This window comes from Hordeum vulgare, chromosome 5H (genome assembly GCF_904849725.1).
Source record: "Hordeum vulgare subsp. vulgare chromosome 5H, MorexV3_pseudomolecules_assembly, whole genome shotgun sequence".
Lineage (NCBI taxonomy): Eukaryota > Viridiplantae > Streptophyta > Magnoliopsida > Poales > Poaceae > Hordeum > Hordeum vulgare.
Genome location: NC_058522.1, coordinates 564,446,075 through 564,463,958, shown reverse-complemented (window position 1 = coordinate 564,463,958; position 17,884 = coordinate 564,446,075). Strand labels below are relative to the sequence as shown.

The following is a 17,884-nucleotide window of genomic DNA, read 5'->3' as shown; positions in this document are numbered from 1 at the left end:
GTTCCGGAATTTCGAAAATGTTCCGGAAATATAAAAAATGTTCCGGAATTTGAAAACAATTTCCGCAATTTGAAAAGTGTTTTAGAATTTAAAGAATGTTCCGGAATTTGAAAAAATGCTCCGTTTTTAAAAACTGTTCTGGAATTTGAAAAATGTTCCTTAATTTGAAAAATGTACCGGAATTAGAAACAATGTTCCAAAATTTGTAACTTTTTCCGGAATTTTTAAAACTGTTCCTGAATTTGAAAAAATATTCCAGAATTTTGTACATATTTTATAAAAATATTCCTGTTTTGAAATTTTGTTCTCATAATTCAAAAAACGTTCGTGCTTTCAAATTTGTTTGGGATTTTTCAAAATTGTTCTTCTTTTCAAAATTGTGTTCTCAAGAACCAAAAAATGTTCACGCTTCCAAATTTATTCACGTTTTTGAAAATTGTTCTTTAAATTCGAAAAATGTTTTCGCTTTAAATGAAAATTTGTTCGCGCTTTTCAAATTTTTCACGTTTTTTTAATAAAAAACCACCTTTTAAAAATTTGGTTCTGGAGATTGAAAATGTTTGTACCTTGAATTTTTTTTGTTCTTGAGATTGAAATTTTTCTGTTCTCGCGAATGCGTCCAATAGGATCTGGACGATAATGCAGAAATGCTATGCGGTTGGTGGGCTTGTACCTGGGCCACACGACCCAAGTCCGAAACGAGGTTGGGCCGTAAGGCCCGTTAGGCCGTCCAATTACTATGCATATTGGACGTCGACTCTTGTCTCAGAAAATAAAAAATGAATCGCGTCGACTCGGTTTAACCATCGCTTCCCATATATACTTCTCTACGCCTTTCCTTTCCTGCCAAAAGGATTCGAGCCTGCAGTTCAAAAAAAGAAAAAAGGATTCGAGCCTGCCAAAAGCGAAGTTGACGCTCGCCACTCCGTCGGCCGTTATGGACGCCGACGACTTCCAAGCGATGCTCGAGAGCATGCTGCGGCTGGACTGCCTGTCGGACGACGACGGGGCCACCGCTCCTCAAGACGCCCCGGCGCAGCCCGCCGCCGCCACCGCGGACGAGGACCACGCAAAGATAAAACAATCGGCGGCTGAATGGATGGAGCTCCTGGTGGGCGAGATGGCCAGCGCCGGCTCCATGGACGATGCCAGGAGCTGCGCCACGAAGGTCCTCGAGGCCTTCGGGGGTGCCGTGTGCTCCCGTGCGGTGCACGTCCTCGCCGACAAGGACCGGGAGGTGGAGAAGGTCCGGCGGCAAAACACCATCCTGAAGAGGGCGGTGGTGCTGCAGCACCGGCAGCACGTGGAGGACGAGGAGAAGGGCAGGGACTCAGGGAGCTGCAGGGCCAGGTCGCCCGGCACCGGGAGCAGGTCCGGCAGCTCGAGGCCGACAAGTATGTGTTGTCCATGCACCTTAGGAACGCCGGAGGCGGGGCCGGCTCCATGCCCGGGAACTTCAACCCGGAGGTCTTCTGAACGACGCAGTGACGGCTGGCCTATGCAACCGATTATTTAACGGGTTGAATTTGAATACCATAGCATCATGATATATCATACTGTGTTCAAGTCTGATTCCTTTTGTCCTGTAGTACTGTACTGTATGTCTGTATTCAACGTTGATTATTGGGAATCTATCATTAGTAATATATTTTGATTTATTGATCTGTTTATTTAATTAGTGTGGTGGTAACACTCTCTTTTTCTTTTTCTTTTTGCGGGATAGTAACATCTAGATAAAACTGCACACACAAACTTACAATGTGCCGTCACATACTGTATGAAATCTGCACACACAACATATCTATAAACCGGAATTGTCAAAAAGCATTTACAACCGGGCCCCTCACTTTATTCCTTACTATTACATATCCCGGACAATACACGATCAGGAAAATGAAGAATAAAATCTATCCAACTAGACCATCATTTTGTTTTTATACATCTGGCTATATCCGCAAATCTTCAAACTAAACCATACGTAGAGAAAATGCGAGGGAATCCGAAAATGTTCGGACAATTCACCACATCAGACACGGCCTATCTGGATCACTTTATCTCATTATTTCTTTCTTTCTTTTGGTCTTTTCATTCCCATCAATCTTGGCATTTGACCAAACAACTTAGGGATACATCTACCTACACAAAAAATAAATGTTTAAAACGGACATGAACATTGTCTGGACGCGTCCTAGACATATAGAAGGCTAAATTAGCCCAGTCTTGTTGCAGATGCTCTAAGAGGATAAGAGCCAGAATGAAAGAGCTAATCACAACTCATCATGATTATTTTTCCCTGGCAATAAAATGCTAGCAGAACTATTTTTAAGGGCACCGATAACCACCACATGGATGGTGGGAGCAACACCCGATCATACGCCACTTGACTACAAATTGGGTCATGTCACCGTATGCATGCACAAGTGACGAAGGTGACGATGTCAACAGAAAACTTTCGTCTTTTCAGTTTTTTAAATATTTTATCTTTTAAGTAAAAAATCCAATTGAAATACTGTTTTCATCATTAAATCTGCCGTGACGAGATCTTCGAAACTAGATCTCATATCATTTTGTTTCGGCGACCTTTTCTTATTAAAAGTTGTCATGTTTATTGCATATAAATTGCCATCATGATTACACTAAAATTATCATGATATATTTCAACTAATTTTTTTCTATGCTTAAAGTAAATTCTAACATGTTATAAAAAAGAAATTAAGAGACTAACTTGCCATAATGAATTACTAAAATTTGCCATGATCCAAGAAATAATTTTGACATGGTTCATAAGAAAAAAAGAAATATGATGTCAATTACTTTAAAAAAAACCATGGTCAATGGCTCAAATTTGCCATGAACCATAAATTAAAATTGCCATGATGAATAACTTATTTTTTTCATGATTCATGCATTAAAATTTGCCATGGTTCATATAAAAAAAACTTTTCCATGTTCAAAATACTAGAATTGTCATGTTCAAAATACTAAAAGTAAGATAATCTATAAATCAATTTGCCATGATGAAATACTAAAAATTGCCATGATCAATGAATTAACTTTGCTATGGTTAATTACTGAAATTTGTCAAGCTCAATCAATAAAAATTGCCGTGAAAAATAGTTGAAATACAGTGGTAGCTTTAAATCTAGAAGAAAAACTAGATGAAACATGTCGTGGCAACTTTATTGTAAACACTATGACAACTTCAGTGTAAACACCATGATAACTTTTTGGCCCAAAAAATTTGTCGGAAGATATTAATATGGGATCTCGTTTTGAAGGTCTCGTTGAGACTGATTTAATGCTGAAAACAGATTTTTAATTAGATTTTTATTTCAGAGATAAACTATTTTTATGTTTAAAAAACAAAAAAGATTTTGTTGATGTTATATGTTTGATGTGGCAAGATGGATGATTATGAAGGCGTATGAACCATGTTGCCTCGTGGCATACGTGTGGGAGTTATCATGTAGAATTTTAAAAGGTTTTTGGCGTGAATAGCTATTTTATAAAATGCAAGTATTACAACACCTATAAATTTTTTTATATGGAAGATGGCACGTGAAATGTTTTTATCTACTCGCTTCAATCCATATTACTTGTCGTTCAAACGGATGTATCTAGGGAATAGTTTATTTTTAACCAATGAATAGGGAGTGCTATTTTGCCATAGAATTAGTTATTTAAGGCTATGAATTCATACCTCGTATTACATGCACTCCACACTCCATGCACTTCATGTGAACATGGATATCCCAACAAAATATGTTGCTAGGCATGAACAGTTGGCAGATGAAATGGATGCTGATTTATTTAAAATATTACATTTTTATTCAATTTGAAAAATATTGGATAGGTTCAAAAATTTACAAGAATAATACACCATCGGACTCAACAAAGCCGACTGAATCGAGTCGGCCATGCCGTGGCCGATTAGGGCCTGTCGGCTACAGCTAGGCCGATTGGTCTGTCGGCCTCCCACGCTGCCTCCAGTCGGCCTTGGCTAGGCTTCGCCATGACCAATTAATACTAATTAGTGTTGGCAAAGATTATAGGTGCGTGAACTTTTTTCCCTCCTTAACTCCAAATTTTTTATGACCACAATAGCAAAATAGCCTCACTATAATTTTTCCTGCCTTTTTTTTCGCCATTTTTTCTCGCTTTTATTTCTCGACAATATTTTTGTCCCTATTTTTTCGCCATTGCACTTGTCATCTGAACCTATAAAACGAGGCATTGCAACTGTCTTCCTTCATTATCCAACCACACTTCAAAACACCAACGCGCTAGTCATTATGAGTTCGTCTTGCTCGGATCAAAACATTAAGCCTAGGAAAATGAAGAGTACGAGTTTGCCTCCGGGGGTGGAAGTACTGCGTTGTTGGTGTGGCGATCCCTACATGGTGAAGGAGGTGATGAATTTTCAGATTGGCTAGGCATGAAATTTTTCATGTACGCCAATTATGAGGAAGATCCACCCGTTCCTAGTTCACCATACAACAAGCCTCTGGTATCCTTCAGTCATCAAGAATAAACACATTGTTGGTATTATTGTTGATTTGATATTTATATTTTTATTTTTGTTGTAGTCTCCTCTGCCTTTGTGCATGTACTATCATTGGATTGACACGAAAATGTCAGACTGGGAGGTGACTGAGATTCGTGAAAGAGGTCATCGTGCATGGGAAGTTTGTACGCGGAAGATGGAAGAAGAAAGGCCAACACATACACGATGGAGTAAAACATCTTTTTTTATGGATGGACGAGAGCAAGGACAAAGACTTTATCTTCATGTCGAGTACCAAGGCCAAGAGTACCTCATCGTCGAAGGGAAAGAGCTCTGTGTCGACGAAGGGCAAGACCTTTGTGTCGACAAAGGATGACAATGATGCCTTCATGTAGTTGTTCACCTGTATTTTGTAAGTTTAGTCGTACCTTTTAATTCAGATGTATTTTCTATTACTTGTTTGTAATGTAAGTGTTATCCCCGCTAAACCAAGTGAGCATTGAAATAGAACATTAATATGTATCATACATAAAATAGACACATGTCTCAAGCATAATTAGATAGTCATGTCTCTACTGATAGATAGAAGTGTCACTGACGACGTCTGGCTTGGCGTTCAGGGGGTGTGCTAGGCGTACTCCAAGAAAACCTGGGGGGCTAATGTTACGAAGAGGAATCTCGGGCCCGCCCTGGTCATTCTGTGTATCCTCGGTGGGCCATGGTGGAGGAGACGAAAACATGTCCAGCCACATGTTTTGTCGCAATGGTGGTTCTTCTTGTTCATTCGCGCACCCAGATCCGGACACCGACGCCTCCTTGTATGCATAGGATTCTGCAGGAGGGATGATACCAGCTGGTTGTTGATGAAACATGAAACCCATTGTGGGACTTTGATGTTGTGGTGGAGACTGAAATACGAAGTTGGACGAGGGAGCATGGTGTTGTCAAGTATTTTGGACTTGACACATCAGCTACAAAAAAACCTTTGCATGGACATTTGCCCAATCAATGATTGCATCCTTTAGAGCTTGTTTTTTTGATACAAGGCACGTGTCGCAATGTTGTTCTGGTGATACTGCCAGGCAGAATCATGACCAACGTTCACGATCATTGCAGATGGGAAGTCATGATTCCATGATGCACGAATAGGCGCTTCATGTGTGTTCACTTCTTCGTGTGACTCGGCGGAATCATCGGCAATATCACCATCTTTATATTCTTCCTCCATCTGGTTTTGCATGTGGCAGTCTATCTCGTCAGCGTCCGCCTCAACACTGACATAATCATCTACATTTCCTTCTTCTGCCTGACTGCTCGGCCCTGCTTCGTAAACATCATCTCCAGCATGGGACACATAATTTGGCTGTGAATCATGCATCCCTTCACTGCTCTGGCCATAATCGTAACTACATTCGGCTTTAGGTGCTCTAACCGGTTTCACCACGAGGAGCAGTAAGGCGACAGAATTACATCCCCTACGCTCGCAAGCTTTTAACCAGTGCACCCACTAATCGTCTCGTTCTATATGCTTCAAATAAAGTAAATATTTGAACTGGATCGGTGAAAGGACGTGGATGTCGCCTAGAGGGGGTGAATAGACGCTTTAAAATAATTACGGTTTAGGCTTGATCAAATATGGAATAAAACTAACGTTCAATCTGTCAAGCACAAAACCTAAAACAACTAGGCTCACCTATGTGCACCAACAACTTATGCTAAGCAAGATAAACGACTAAGTGATAGCAAGATATATAACAAGAAACAATATGGCTATCACAAAGTAAAGTGCATAAGTAAAGGGCTCGGGTAAGAGATAACCGAGGCACGCGGAGACGATGTACCCCGAAGTTCACACCCTTGTGGATGCTAATCTCTGTTTGGAGCGGTGTGGAGGCACAATGCTCCTCAAGAAGCCACTAGGGCCACCGTAATCTTATCACGCCCTCGCAAAATGCAAGATGTCGTGATTCTACTAAGGGACCCTTGAGGGTGGTCACCGAAACCGTACAAACAAGGTTGAGGCAATCTGCACAACTTAATTGGAGGCTCCCAACAACACCACGAAGCTTCACCACAATGGACTGTGGCTCCGAGATGACCTCAAATGCCCGGGGCAATCTCCACAACCTAATTGGAGACCCTGATGCTTGTCCGGAGCTTTACACCACAATGATTGAGCTTTGAGGCACCACCAAGCTTCTAGGACGCCAAAGAATCCACAAAGAACAATCTCTAGGGTACCAAGCACCCAAGGGTAAGCTTCTCAAACTTTTCACTTCCACGTATCACCGTGGAGAACTCAAACAGATGCAAGTAATGCACTGGCAATAACACACGAGGTGGTCAAGTCCCTTACACTCAAATACCTCCACAACAACAAAAGTTATGGAGGAATATGAGAGGAAGAACAAGGAGCTCACAAAGAACTCCAAGATCAAGATCCAATGGGTTCCCCTCGCATTTAGGAGAAAGTGATTGGTGGAAATGTGGATTTAAATCTCCTCTCTCTTTTCCCTCAAGAACTAGCAAGAATCATTGGGGGGCTGAAAGTTAGCAAGCTCAAATAAGGTCAACAATGGAGGGCAAATACAAGCTCAATGAATGGAAACCCATTGGGGAAGAAGACCCCCCTTTTATAGGCCTCCCCAAATCCAACCGTTATGTGCACGGCTCGTGCACGAGCGGTACTACCGCTGGGCTGAGCGGTACTACCGCTCCAACCCAAGTGGTACTTCCGCTTAAAAAGGGTAATGGCTCATCGGAAGCCAGAGAGAAAAAAACAAGGGGAAGTAGGGACGGAAGGGGAGGGCGGCAGTACCGCTGGAGCGGTACTACCGCTCCCCCCCCCCAAGCGGTACTTTCGCTCAAAGTGGAAAACACACCGATGAAGCCAGAGAGAAATTATAAGCGGAAGAGAGGCCAGCAAGGGAGGGAGGCAATACCGCCAGAGCGGTACTACCTGTGAACACCAGCGGTACTTCCGCTAGAGAGAGAAAACCTGCCGAGAACTGCCATAACTTTCGCATACGAGCTCCGTATTGGGCAAACTCAAGCCAATTGGATAGCACACGACAAGTACTATCCAAACCTCTATGAGTGAAGTTATCCTAAGAACATGCAGTTATAAAAATGCCAATGATATAGAGATGTGAAACCTCTATGAATGAAGAACCGGGGAAAGTCGAACATCGAAAACATCATAGAAGGTGCACATGGAATCCGTTTTCGATGAACTCGAGCTTGTCATGAAGATGACCATAATCTCTACAACTCACAAAGAGACCTACAAACAAGAACAAAGAAAGATGATGCAAGCATGCAAATGGTTTGAGCTCTCAACGAACAATATGATCAAGCTACGCACTTGAGAGCCCCCCTTGATAGTGCGGCAATCTATACTATAATCGAGTCTCCCAACTACCATCGTGAGACTGGTAAAATAGAAAACCTATCAAGGGCAAACCTATACCTTGCACATTGTCCACTTGAGCTAGATGATGACGATCTTGACTTCCTCAAGATGGACCACCTTTCTTCATTGCGTTGGCTCAATAAAGACTAGTTGATTGCTCCCCCATACTCATTTTGGATGAGCCACTCTTCAGCACATATTCACAAGTCCATTGCCATCACAATGGACGTCAAGCTTCAAGCATGATATCTTCGTGATGCTCCACTTGAACTTGCACACCGCAATCTTGATGATGATCACCACTTGATGTCATCCTTCAGGGGTTGTATGAGATCTTTCTCTTGACGCAAGCCCATGGAAACACACCTAACCCCACATAGAACTCTCACAAAGACCATAGGTTAGTACTTAGCGTAATGGAAAATTCTTACCATACCATGGGATCACTTGATCCCTGTCGGTACATCTTGTACGTGTTGTGTGTTGATCAACTTGATTCACTCTTTGACTTAGTCTCGATCAACCTTGTGTCTTTATGGACAATCTTTGGATAAAACCTTGAATGCCACCTTGGTCATCATATAAACTCCTTGAAACCAACAGATGGACTTAAAGAAGTGTCTATGGACAAATCCTACAAATATAACTCAAGGCAAACATTAGTCCATAGGGGTTGTCATCAATTACCAAAACCAGATATGGAGAAATATGCTCTAACAACCGGGTCCATAATGAATGAACACCAACTATGTGTGTTTCAATATTAAACCCTAAACATCCGGCCAGCCATTCTGTCAACTAACTAACACACCATGTTTCAGGGGAAGTCACTGGCACCTCAATGTACTGAAATTCACTGAGATCAGCTCCCATCTCATTTGTTTGAATAATACTAGGACCGCAGTGAAAACCTAACTTCACTACATCAGACATCTCCGCTGACCTAAAAAATTATTCAAGATGGACAAATTTTAAGCAGAAGGACAAACCTACAAGAAATACTAAAAATATACACACAACTAAATGTTTGACATCTACGTGTATTATCAAAGCAACTACAAATACTCGCACAACTAAATACAAGAGGGAATGGACGTTGTAACTTACCCTTGAAGCATGCGAACGACAAACCACGGGGGAACAATGACGAACACCGAGAGACGAAAGACGAACACAACAACCTCCTTCACCATCACCTCCCCCTACACCACCACCTCCACCACCACCACCACCACCACCACCACCTCCACCTCCACCTCCACGTACACTACCACCACCACGAGCTACCCCATCACAAGATCGAGGGTTCCCTTGCCTCCTCTAACCCTTTAGAATCCAACCATGGTGAAAAACGAGGAAGAAATCGGTTGATTTTTCATAGAAAAATCGGGGCATGAAAGAGGGGGAGAGAAAGGAAGAAAGAAAGAAGAAGAGGAGAGGAGGAAGAAGGAAGGGGGCGCAGGCGGAGCCGAGGGTCACCACACCCCTATCGGGCTTGTCGTGACCGACTTGCCTATCGGCTTCGCCGCGGCCGACAGGAAGCCTCCCAGGCCGAGTGAGAGCATCTCCAACAGCATGTCAAAACGGACGTGTATACCCGTTTTAGACCATATGATGCAAAAAATGCCCTCCAACAACTCGTCTAAACGAACATGCAAATTTGCACATCGTCCATATCGCCCTTGACGACGTCCAGCCCTGGACGATGTGAACTGGTCGTCCAAAGCCAACAGAAGGCCAGTTTCTCCTTCGTGCCGAGAGGAGGAAGAGGTGCATCGTGAGGACCCATCATGCCGCAGGACCGAGGTACGCCCTTTTTGCTCGCTGTTGCCGCCGCGCTCGGGGGAGGGGGGGAGGGGGAGGGGCCGCCGCCGCCGCAATGCTCGGGGGAGGGGCGGGCGGACACCGCCGTCGCTGCACCCACTTGGGGCACGGGAGGGCGGATGCGCCGGGAGGGGGGAGGGGGTGGTGCCACGGGTCGCGGGGCGCCACCCCTGCTTGTTGATGGCTCCGGTGCCACCCCGGGGCGATGCACCGATTGTCGCGGCGGGGGGTGGGGGGGCTGCTGTTGCCCCCCCGAGACGACCGGCTCGGGCGGGGGGGGGGGGGGTCGATGGCTGCTGTTGCCTGAGATGCCCGGCTCGGGGTGGATCAGTGGGTGCTCCGTTTCTCTACTCGATGGCTGCTCTTGCTACTGTGATGGATGGAGGATGGTTGCCTTTTATGTCTCAATGTGTACTCACTGAATGTGTGAATGTCTGAATGTGTACTCACTGAATGTAGGAGAGAAGACAGAGAAACTTGGAAGAAAGATCAGAGAAACACAAGATGAAATGATTTGAGAGAGGTGAGAATGGGTGTTATATATAGGCCTGAAATAGAGGTGTTGAAATAGAGCCGTTGGAGGATATAAAATGGTAGTTATGAAATAATATTAATATATAGGAGAAAGAATATAGACGTTATGCTGTATAATTGGACGTGTATACGAAAGAATTTTTATAGACCATTGTCTACATGGATATATAAGCATTTAAATTTAGACATGTTGTTAAAGATGTTGGACCGACATGTTGTTGAAGATGCTCTGACGTGGTCCGGCCAATTGCCGGCTGCTGGAGGATATAAAATGGTAGTTATGAAATAATATTAATATATAGGAGAAAGAATATAGACGTTATGCTGTATAATTGGACGTGTATACGAAAGAATTTTTATAGACCATTGTCTACATGGATATATAAGCATTTAAATTTAGACATGTTGTTAAAGATGCTGGACCGACATGTTGTTGAAGATGCTCTGACGTGGTCCGGCCAATAGCCGGCTGCTGGAGGATATAAAATGGTAGTTATGAAATAATATTAATATATAGGAGAAAGAATATAGACGTTATGTTGTATAATTGGACGTGTATACGAAAGAATTTTTATAGACCATTGTCTACATGGATATATAAGCATTTAAATTTAGACATGTTGTTAAAGATGCTGGACCGACATGTTGTTGAAGATGCTCTGACGTGGTCCGGCCAATAGCCGGCTGCTGGAGGATATAAAATGGTAGTTATGAAATAATATTAATATATAGGAGAAAGAATATAGACGTTATGCTGTATAATTGGACGTGTATACGAAAGAATTTTTATAGACCATTGTCTACATGGATATATAAGCATTTAAATTTAGACATGTTGTTAAAGATGTTGGACCGACATGTTGTTGAAGATGCTCTGACGTGGTCCGGCCAATAGCCGGCTGCTGGAGGATATAAAATGGTAGTTATGAAATAATATTAATATATAGGAGAAAGAATATAGACGTTATGCTGTATAATTGGACGTGTATACGAAAGAATTTTTATAGACCATTATCTATATGGTTATATAAGCATTTAAATTTAGACATGTTGTTAAAGATGCTGGACCGACATGTTGTTGAAGATGCTCTGACGTGGTCCGGCCAATAGCCGGCTGCCACGCGGCCGATTTGCTCCCGTCGGCTCCGATATAACCGAGTGGATCCAATCGGCCACCATTGTACCAACGCTGTAAAATAACTGATTTTTTTTAAACCCGTGCCATAATTCTCTAATTTAATAAAAAAAGGTATTGTTTAAAAAAATAATAGCGAAGTGGGTCAAGGTTCTGCTGAGCGACATGGCGAGATAATCATATCAAAAAGACCTCTCCTTTCTACTCCCTCCATCTCATAATATAATGGGACGGAGGGAGTATCATTTTTCAGCTTGAAGTACATAAATATTGCAACGGTGAGAATATTAAAAAGCATGACAAATATTTTGACAGCTAGCGAGGATGTATGTTTTGAGTAAGGATCAGAACGAACAGGTTTGGGCTGCCTTATGTCGTTCATATTTTGAAGGCTGATGATTTCATTACTGGTCCGATTTCATTACTGGTCTGATCTAAGAGTGCAACAACATACCAGCATGATCGATGACTTCAGTGTACTTTCCCTTGCAGATTGTGTCTACTGTATAACAAGTGTATAGCAGTATCATCGCTCAAGAGGCAAAGGATAATAACACAAGCATCTGTGAAATTTGCAGGAAAAAACACTCGAATCAACCGCACATCTGACCAGCGTAGTACAACCATTGGGGCAAATAAAGGTTCCTACAGGTAGAATCGCTAGACTTCTACCATCAACGCACGCTCTTCGGCCTCCCAAAATATCCGCTGGGTTCCACCAAGAACTAGAGCCGGAGACGGAGACGGTCACGGCCTCACGGGCCTAGCAGCAGGGGCGGATCCTTCTTCCCGCTGGCCGAATCGGAGTCCTCCGCCGAAGAAGGCCTCGGTGCGGCCCACGCACGGAGCGGCGGCTCGAACATCTTCCCCGCGACGTCTGGCGGCGGCTGCTGCGGCTCATCCTCCCCGGGGAGCACCACCAGGCCCTTCTCCCTGAGAGACGACGGCTCGCCATAGCACTCCTTCCAGAGGGAGTCCACCAGTTGCCGCTCCTCACGGGCTGCTTGGAGGTCGTCGGCGTCCATTGTGCTGATGCCTTCGATTCGGCTCCTCAGGACGTCCTTCAGCTTGTCTTGGTCAGGTAGAGCGTTGAGGGCAACTGGTGCCTTGTCACGCGCCAGCTCGAGGAGGCCACCTAGGGCAGCCTCTCGGACTCCAGAATCTTCGCTGGATGCGAGGTGTATCAGTTGATTCGGAAGACCGATCTCTTCAGCGACGCTCCTATCCGCCTTGTTGTTCAGGAGGTACTGCGTGAGATGCAGCGCTTTCCTGTGATGATACAGACAGCAGAACTGTTATGGACATTCCAGGTGCATAATTCCAGTGGCAACAGAATTTTCCAAGTCGAACAATCAGCAAAAGTAATACAAAAACACCAGTGTGAACAAACCATGCAAGGATCGCTAGGTCAAGTTAACATGACTGCATATGTTGACAGGAAAATTTCAGTAGGAAAGTTGGAAGACTACAAGAGATTTATCCTATATTGTAACAACTTAACATGTTTATTCACGGAGCTAGAATTCTTGTGATATGCTAGTCGTTAGTTAAGTGTGAATGTAGAACACCTCTGAATAGAGAACCTGGCTGCTCCCGTTCCACTGATGGTGGATATTATGACAATAGAAAGCCAGACTATCAGAAGAAAAGGGAATTATAGGTTGCATGATTTGCCTAGAAACAATTTCCTAGTGATCCTCCTCTACAAACGTGCAAGCTGTTCCCGTATGTAATTTATCTTCCTCTGTAAATTATAATTTGTTGGATCGATACAGGGAGAATTCAGTACTGCTCTGGTGTATATTTGCTGTCCTAACGAACTCAACCAATTAAAAAACAAACTTATGCAATGGTGTGCTATAGGCCCATAGCTGTTCTGAATACCCCACGACATACCTCTGAAGTCTAGCATCATCAGAACCAAGTGCATCTTTCAGTGCAGCATGGCCATTTCCTAGACGAAATGCGGCAAGCCCAGGCTGATTATTACGAATCAGAGCTGCAACACAAAGGTATGAAACCTATTAGAATGAATAACAAAAGAAACTACATGAAGTTGACCCAGCGGTCCTTGCATATGATTGTTTTGGTCATATATGAAATGCAGAAATAAAAGAAAACAAAAAATAGAAATAACTTACAAGAGATAGCTCCCAGAGCTTTTGTGCGTGCGGTCGTGCTAGGATCAGACCTGAAGTTTGTCAGCAGTGGCTCAAGTCCATTAGATTCCATGACAAGTTGCTGGCTTTTTGGGTTATTCTGGACAACCGTACTCACAACTTCTGCTGCCTTTGCTCGGATGCCAGCATGTGAATTTTTTAAGTAACCAAGTAGAGGATCTAGTCCACCAATAGAATGAAGATCTGCTTGGACAATTCAAACATTTAACAGATTCCATATTGTTAGCCACACTAACTGTTTAATAGCAGATAAATCATCATTTTGGTTTATCAATGATCTTACCATTTGCATTATCAATGGATTCCACATGCTCTTGTAACTCATCAAGCATATCTGGGCACAAAGTTAGAAAATGGTTAGCTCAATGGACTTTAGCTTGCACATGCAAATCAGAATCGGATGCAAAAGGTACTTTTAAACATATACTCCCTCCGTCTCAAATTAAGTGTCGTTGATCTAGTGCAATTTTTTTACTAATTTAGTACTAAATGTGCGACACTTATTTTGGAATGGAGGGAGTATATATGTACAAAGGGTATGAAAGGAAAAGCAGGATCTGATCAAAATAATCATCATATGATGCATTTATAACTGAAGTGAGAATGGAACAAATTCAGCAGCACACAAACAGAAAAACTTCATGTGCTGACGAATATCTACGTCACCCCACATGTTTATCAGGAAGTGTCAAGGAACGATGTTAACACTACTATCAGACAACAACAATTACTTCTGGTCTTCTGCCACATATTAGTTGTGTGAATTTCAATGCCGCAAGGCACACAAATTGCACAATAAGGTACTCCCTCCGTCTCGGTGCATTAGGCATCTAATGAAAATCAGATTTTCCCAAAACTAAGTCACGTAACCTTAATTGTTTGGTTGTTTCCCTTCCTTACTTATTGGTCCTTCCCCATGCAGCCAGAAAAAATGAACAGCAATTGATCACTACCGTTGATGGCTGCATGTGGCTAAGCCAATGCATGTACTTTTTGCTTGGTGCTCGTTGGGCATTCTGGGCAGAAAAAGGGAGGGGAATAATAGTGCACGGATACCAATGCGTGCATGCACAGCTCACTGAGGAAGCGAAGGATCAAGCAATTAATTGGCGCGCTTGGCCAGATTACTTAGCAAGGATTATGGGCTAAACAGGCTGAGATGATTGGTTATTTTCACGGTTTGAATTTTTCCTTCGTCCACTCACCTCACACCTTGGTTGCGCTGCACCTTCTAATGTGCCTAATGCACTGGTAGAGAGGGAGTAAAAGAAATTGCATCACGAAGGGAGAAGAATGGCAAGCCAACTGCCTAAAAATCAGTGCAGGAATTACTGCCCATTGCCAATGTCAAGCCTATCCATTTTCACCTACCCATTCACAGTGTTTGCCGCAGCTCAGGCATGCAAATGCTATGAATTTAAACAAGTATCCTCAGCCCTAGTTTTAAGCTCCAAGCATGAAATATTTGCTACTTGCATATTATAAAGCACATACTGGCGCACAACAACCAGTCTCTACAGAGATGAGAATGCTCTCAGATCTGAACAATAGCATCCAAACAGTCTGTGGGGTATAAAATTGCATGTCTAACAGAAAAACAGCTACAGGTAAACAACAGAAGGAATGTGAAAGCATGATAAGGAACATGTAGGTTTGAGAATATGATAAAGAAAAAACAGGAACACCTGTGAAGGTACCTTCAATGTTCCCTGGAGTGACGCCATGAGACTGCAACACATCATCAGGGGTTTTCATCACCTGGGCGATCTCCTTCATCCTGCCGACGACATCAATTGTGTTGGCCTGCATCGCCTCCATAAACCATTTCCTGTCCTCCTCGCTGCAAATCAAAGATGGGGGGAACTGTTAGCAAGACGAGTACTCGCCGCCCACTAAGAAATGTGTTCCAATCATTCTGAACCCTGAAAAAAACGAACAGCTGCGACTAAGTTAATGAATCTTAGGTGATTGAACAGTACCTCGAATTCTAGAATCAAGCAAACAAATTAATTAATTGCTCAGTGACGGCTACTGCGGCTTCATTTAGTTAATCATGAATTCATGATGCTACATCAGGATGAAAGAATCGCATCAATCCAAATGGTAGTATAGAACAACATTCAAACAGGAAGCATGGAGACAATTTTAGCGAGCCGATACAGGTAGAGCATCATGATTCGTCATAGACAACACGCCCTGGTAGTAGTAGTAGTACAACTAACTGAACATCCCAACTGATACAGACTAGAACACAGCAGTAACTCTAGCCTTAAAAACTGAATCCCTCCCAATTGACACATGGCCTTAACCAAAACCTAGAACGGGTAACTCTATATATCCTTGCTTAAGATCCGAAAACCCGCACCAGATTCATCCCCGGAATCTGAACGGGGACCGAGGAACGAAGCTGAGCGGGCAGCTAACTATGTACGAGGAGCACGGGGGGGGGGGGGGGGGGGTGCGGAGGGGATCTGGGCGGGCGGACGGACCTGAGCGCGCGGGGCGGGTTGGTGCCGTCGGCGCCGTGGGCGAGGCTCCACTTGAGCAGGCCGTTCCAGTCGGGGCCGCCTCCAGCTCCTTCCTTGGCCATTTCCTCGCGCTTGTCGCCGGAGAGCCGCTGGTGCTGCGAGGACGATTCCGTGGGCTGCCGCCGGAGGCAGTAGTAGTTGTGGTATGGCCTCTGGCTCCTCCCCTTTCTTTTTGTAGTGCTCTCGTTGGTTGGATGGGTCTCTCCTCCTCGCCTTGGTCGGCCGTGGCGTGGTGGAGATGGAGGCGCGGCGGCGGCGGGGCTCTGGAGTGTTCCGGAACCTACGGTGCGCTTCCTGAGGTGAGGTGAGGAGGAGAGGCGTCTTGGGCCGGTTCCAGCTTTTTTTTTAAGGTAGGACCAACTTTATTCATCAAAAGCCATATTTAGTGGGATACAAAACGGATCATGGGGTTGTCCTAACCAAACATGACGCCCCGGACCCCTATTAAGCGAATACTTGGCTAGGTTATGTGCTTCAATATTAGCAGCACGACCTTCCAAACAGAAATTACAATGAAAAAGAGTTGATCTAAGGGAAATTTCATGAACTATGGAGCCGTTCCGACCTCTTGTCCCCTTCTTTATATCTGCAACCGTTTGCTTGGAGTCAGAAGCTATGATGACATGTGTTAAGTTGAGATCTTCTGCTAGCGCCAAAGCCTCACGGCAAGCAGTAGTCTCAAGTATTGTTGGGTCTTCCAACCCTGCGATTACAAGAGCCGAGCTCCCCAGGTAGTTTCCTTGTCTGTCCTGCAAATATCAGCCGTTGAACCTCCTCTTCCCCTTCTTACACCAGCATCAACATGGATCTTGGCATGACCCATCGGTGGGGCTCTTGGTCGAGTAACCCGTGGATACGGCAAACCCTCCGCAGGTGTTTGTTGCTTTATAGCCCGCAGCTCCGAGATGTACCTTTTGACAAAAGAATTTGTCCTTGCCGGTGACTGAAAAATGCCTTCATGGATGGCTTTGCGCCTAGCAGTCCAGATCGCCCAAAGGGTTACAACCAATGTAACAAAGTGCTCATGCGATAACGACTCCATCAGCGCGAACAACCATTGCTTGGTGTTTGGTTCCGTCGTTGCCACTATGTTCTGTGCAAGATCTTCATCAACTAATGAATCAACTTGCCGCGTCACTAGGACTTCGGGCCGTGAACCAACTATGTGGAGCTAGGCCTGTGAAAGCAACTGGGCTACCAAGAGACTTTTCTTTTCTCGCGTATGCTATTTCTCACAGCCAGGGCTACAATATCGGGTCACTGCGCCAGCTTCGGCTTGGTGTACATTAGGTAGGGCGCAACCATCAACTTCATTATTATGTGTGCTAGTTGCCTTTCGTTAGGGTTTCTGTTCCTTGCGGCGACGTTTATCGCTGACTGGCACTCTCTGGCAATAGCTAGATGAATGATGATTCTGTAACAACAGACCTTCCCCTGCAACGGCACCAGAAAAATGCTGCTAGCACTCCCCAGCAAGGAAACTAGAAGAATGTTGTTGACGGCCCACCAGCGCGTGGGTTCGCAGCAGTTTTCGAGGGTAGAGTATTCGACCCAAATTTGTTGATCGCCAAGCAGGAGGTGAGAGAATACTCTCGAGTATTAGCAGCTGAACGTGTCAGATTCAACCACACCTGAAAGATTAGTATCTGCAAGCAAAGAGTCAGCAGCAAAGTAGTATGATAACAACGATGTCAGAAACGATCTGTTGACGGCAGACTATTCCTAACTGTCGTATCAATGGTGCCAGAAGTTGCCTCGTTGACAGAA

The 17,884-nt window shown here is 44.1% G+C and overlaps 1 protein-coding gene across 2 annotated transcripts; it reads right to left on the bottom strand.

The window, feature by feature from the left end:
- Positions 1–11,868: 11,868 nt before the first annotated feature.
- Positions 11,869–16,451, bottom strand: LOC123453062 (hsp70-binding protein 1-like). 2 transcript variants are annotated; one of them, XM_045129826.1, is made up of 6 exons: positions 16,079–16,451; positions 15,275–15,429; positions 13,873–13,923; positions 13,551–13,772; positions 13,306–13,408; positions 11,869–12,678 (listed from the first exon to the last, which is right to left on the bottom strand). In XM_045129826.1, exons 1-6 carry the CDS (start codon positions 16,177–16,179, stop codon positions 12,165–12,167), a joined length of 1,146 nt encoding a protein of 381 aa, XP_044985761.1. In that variant the 5' UTR covers positions 16,180–16,451; the 3' UTR covers positions 11,869–12,164. The 2 variants fall into 2 exon arrangements, with proteins under 2 accessions (XP_044985761.1, XP_044985762.1); XM_045129827.1 differs by having other exon boundaries at positions 15,287–15,429.
- Positions 16,452–17,884: the final 1,433 nt, after the last annotated feature.

Bases quoted from the DNA above. Each gene is read 5' to 3' on its own strand.
- LOC123453062 (XM_045129826.1), bottom strand. From the start codon at position 16,179: ATGGCCAAGGAAGGAGCTGGAGGCGGCCCCGACTGGAACGGCCTGCTC. The intron at 13,924-15,274 runs GTGTTCCTGTTT...CTTTGTGCCCAG, and splicing joins CATTGAAGGTACCTTCACAG to ATATGCTTGATGAGTTACAA. The intron at 13,773-13,872 runs GTAAGATCATTG...TTGTCCAAGCAG, and splicing joins ATCCATTGATAATGCAAATG to ATCTTCATTCTATTGGTGGA.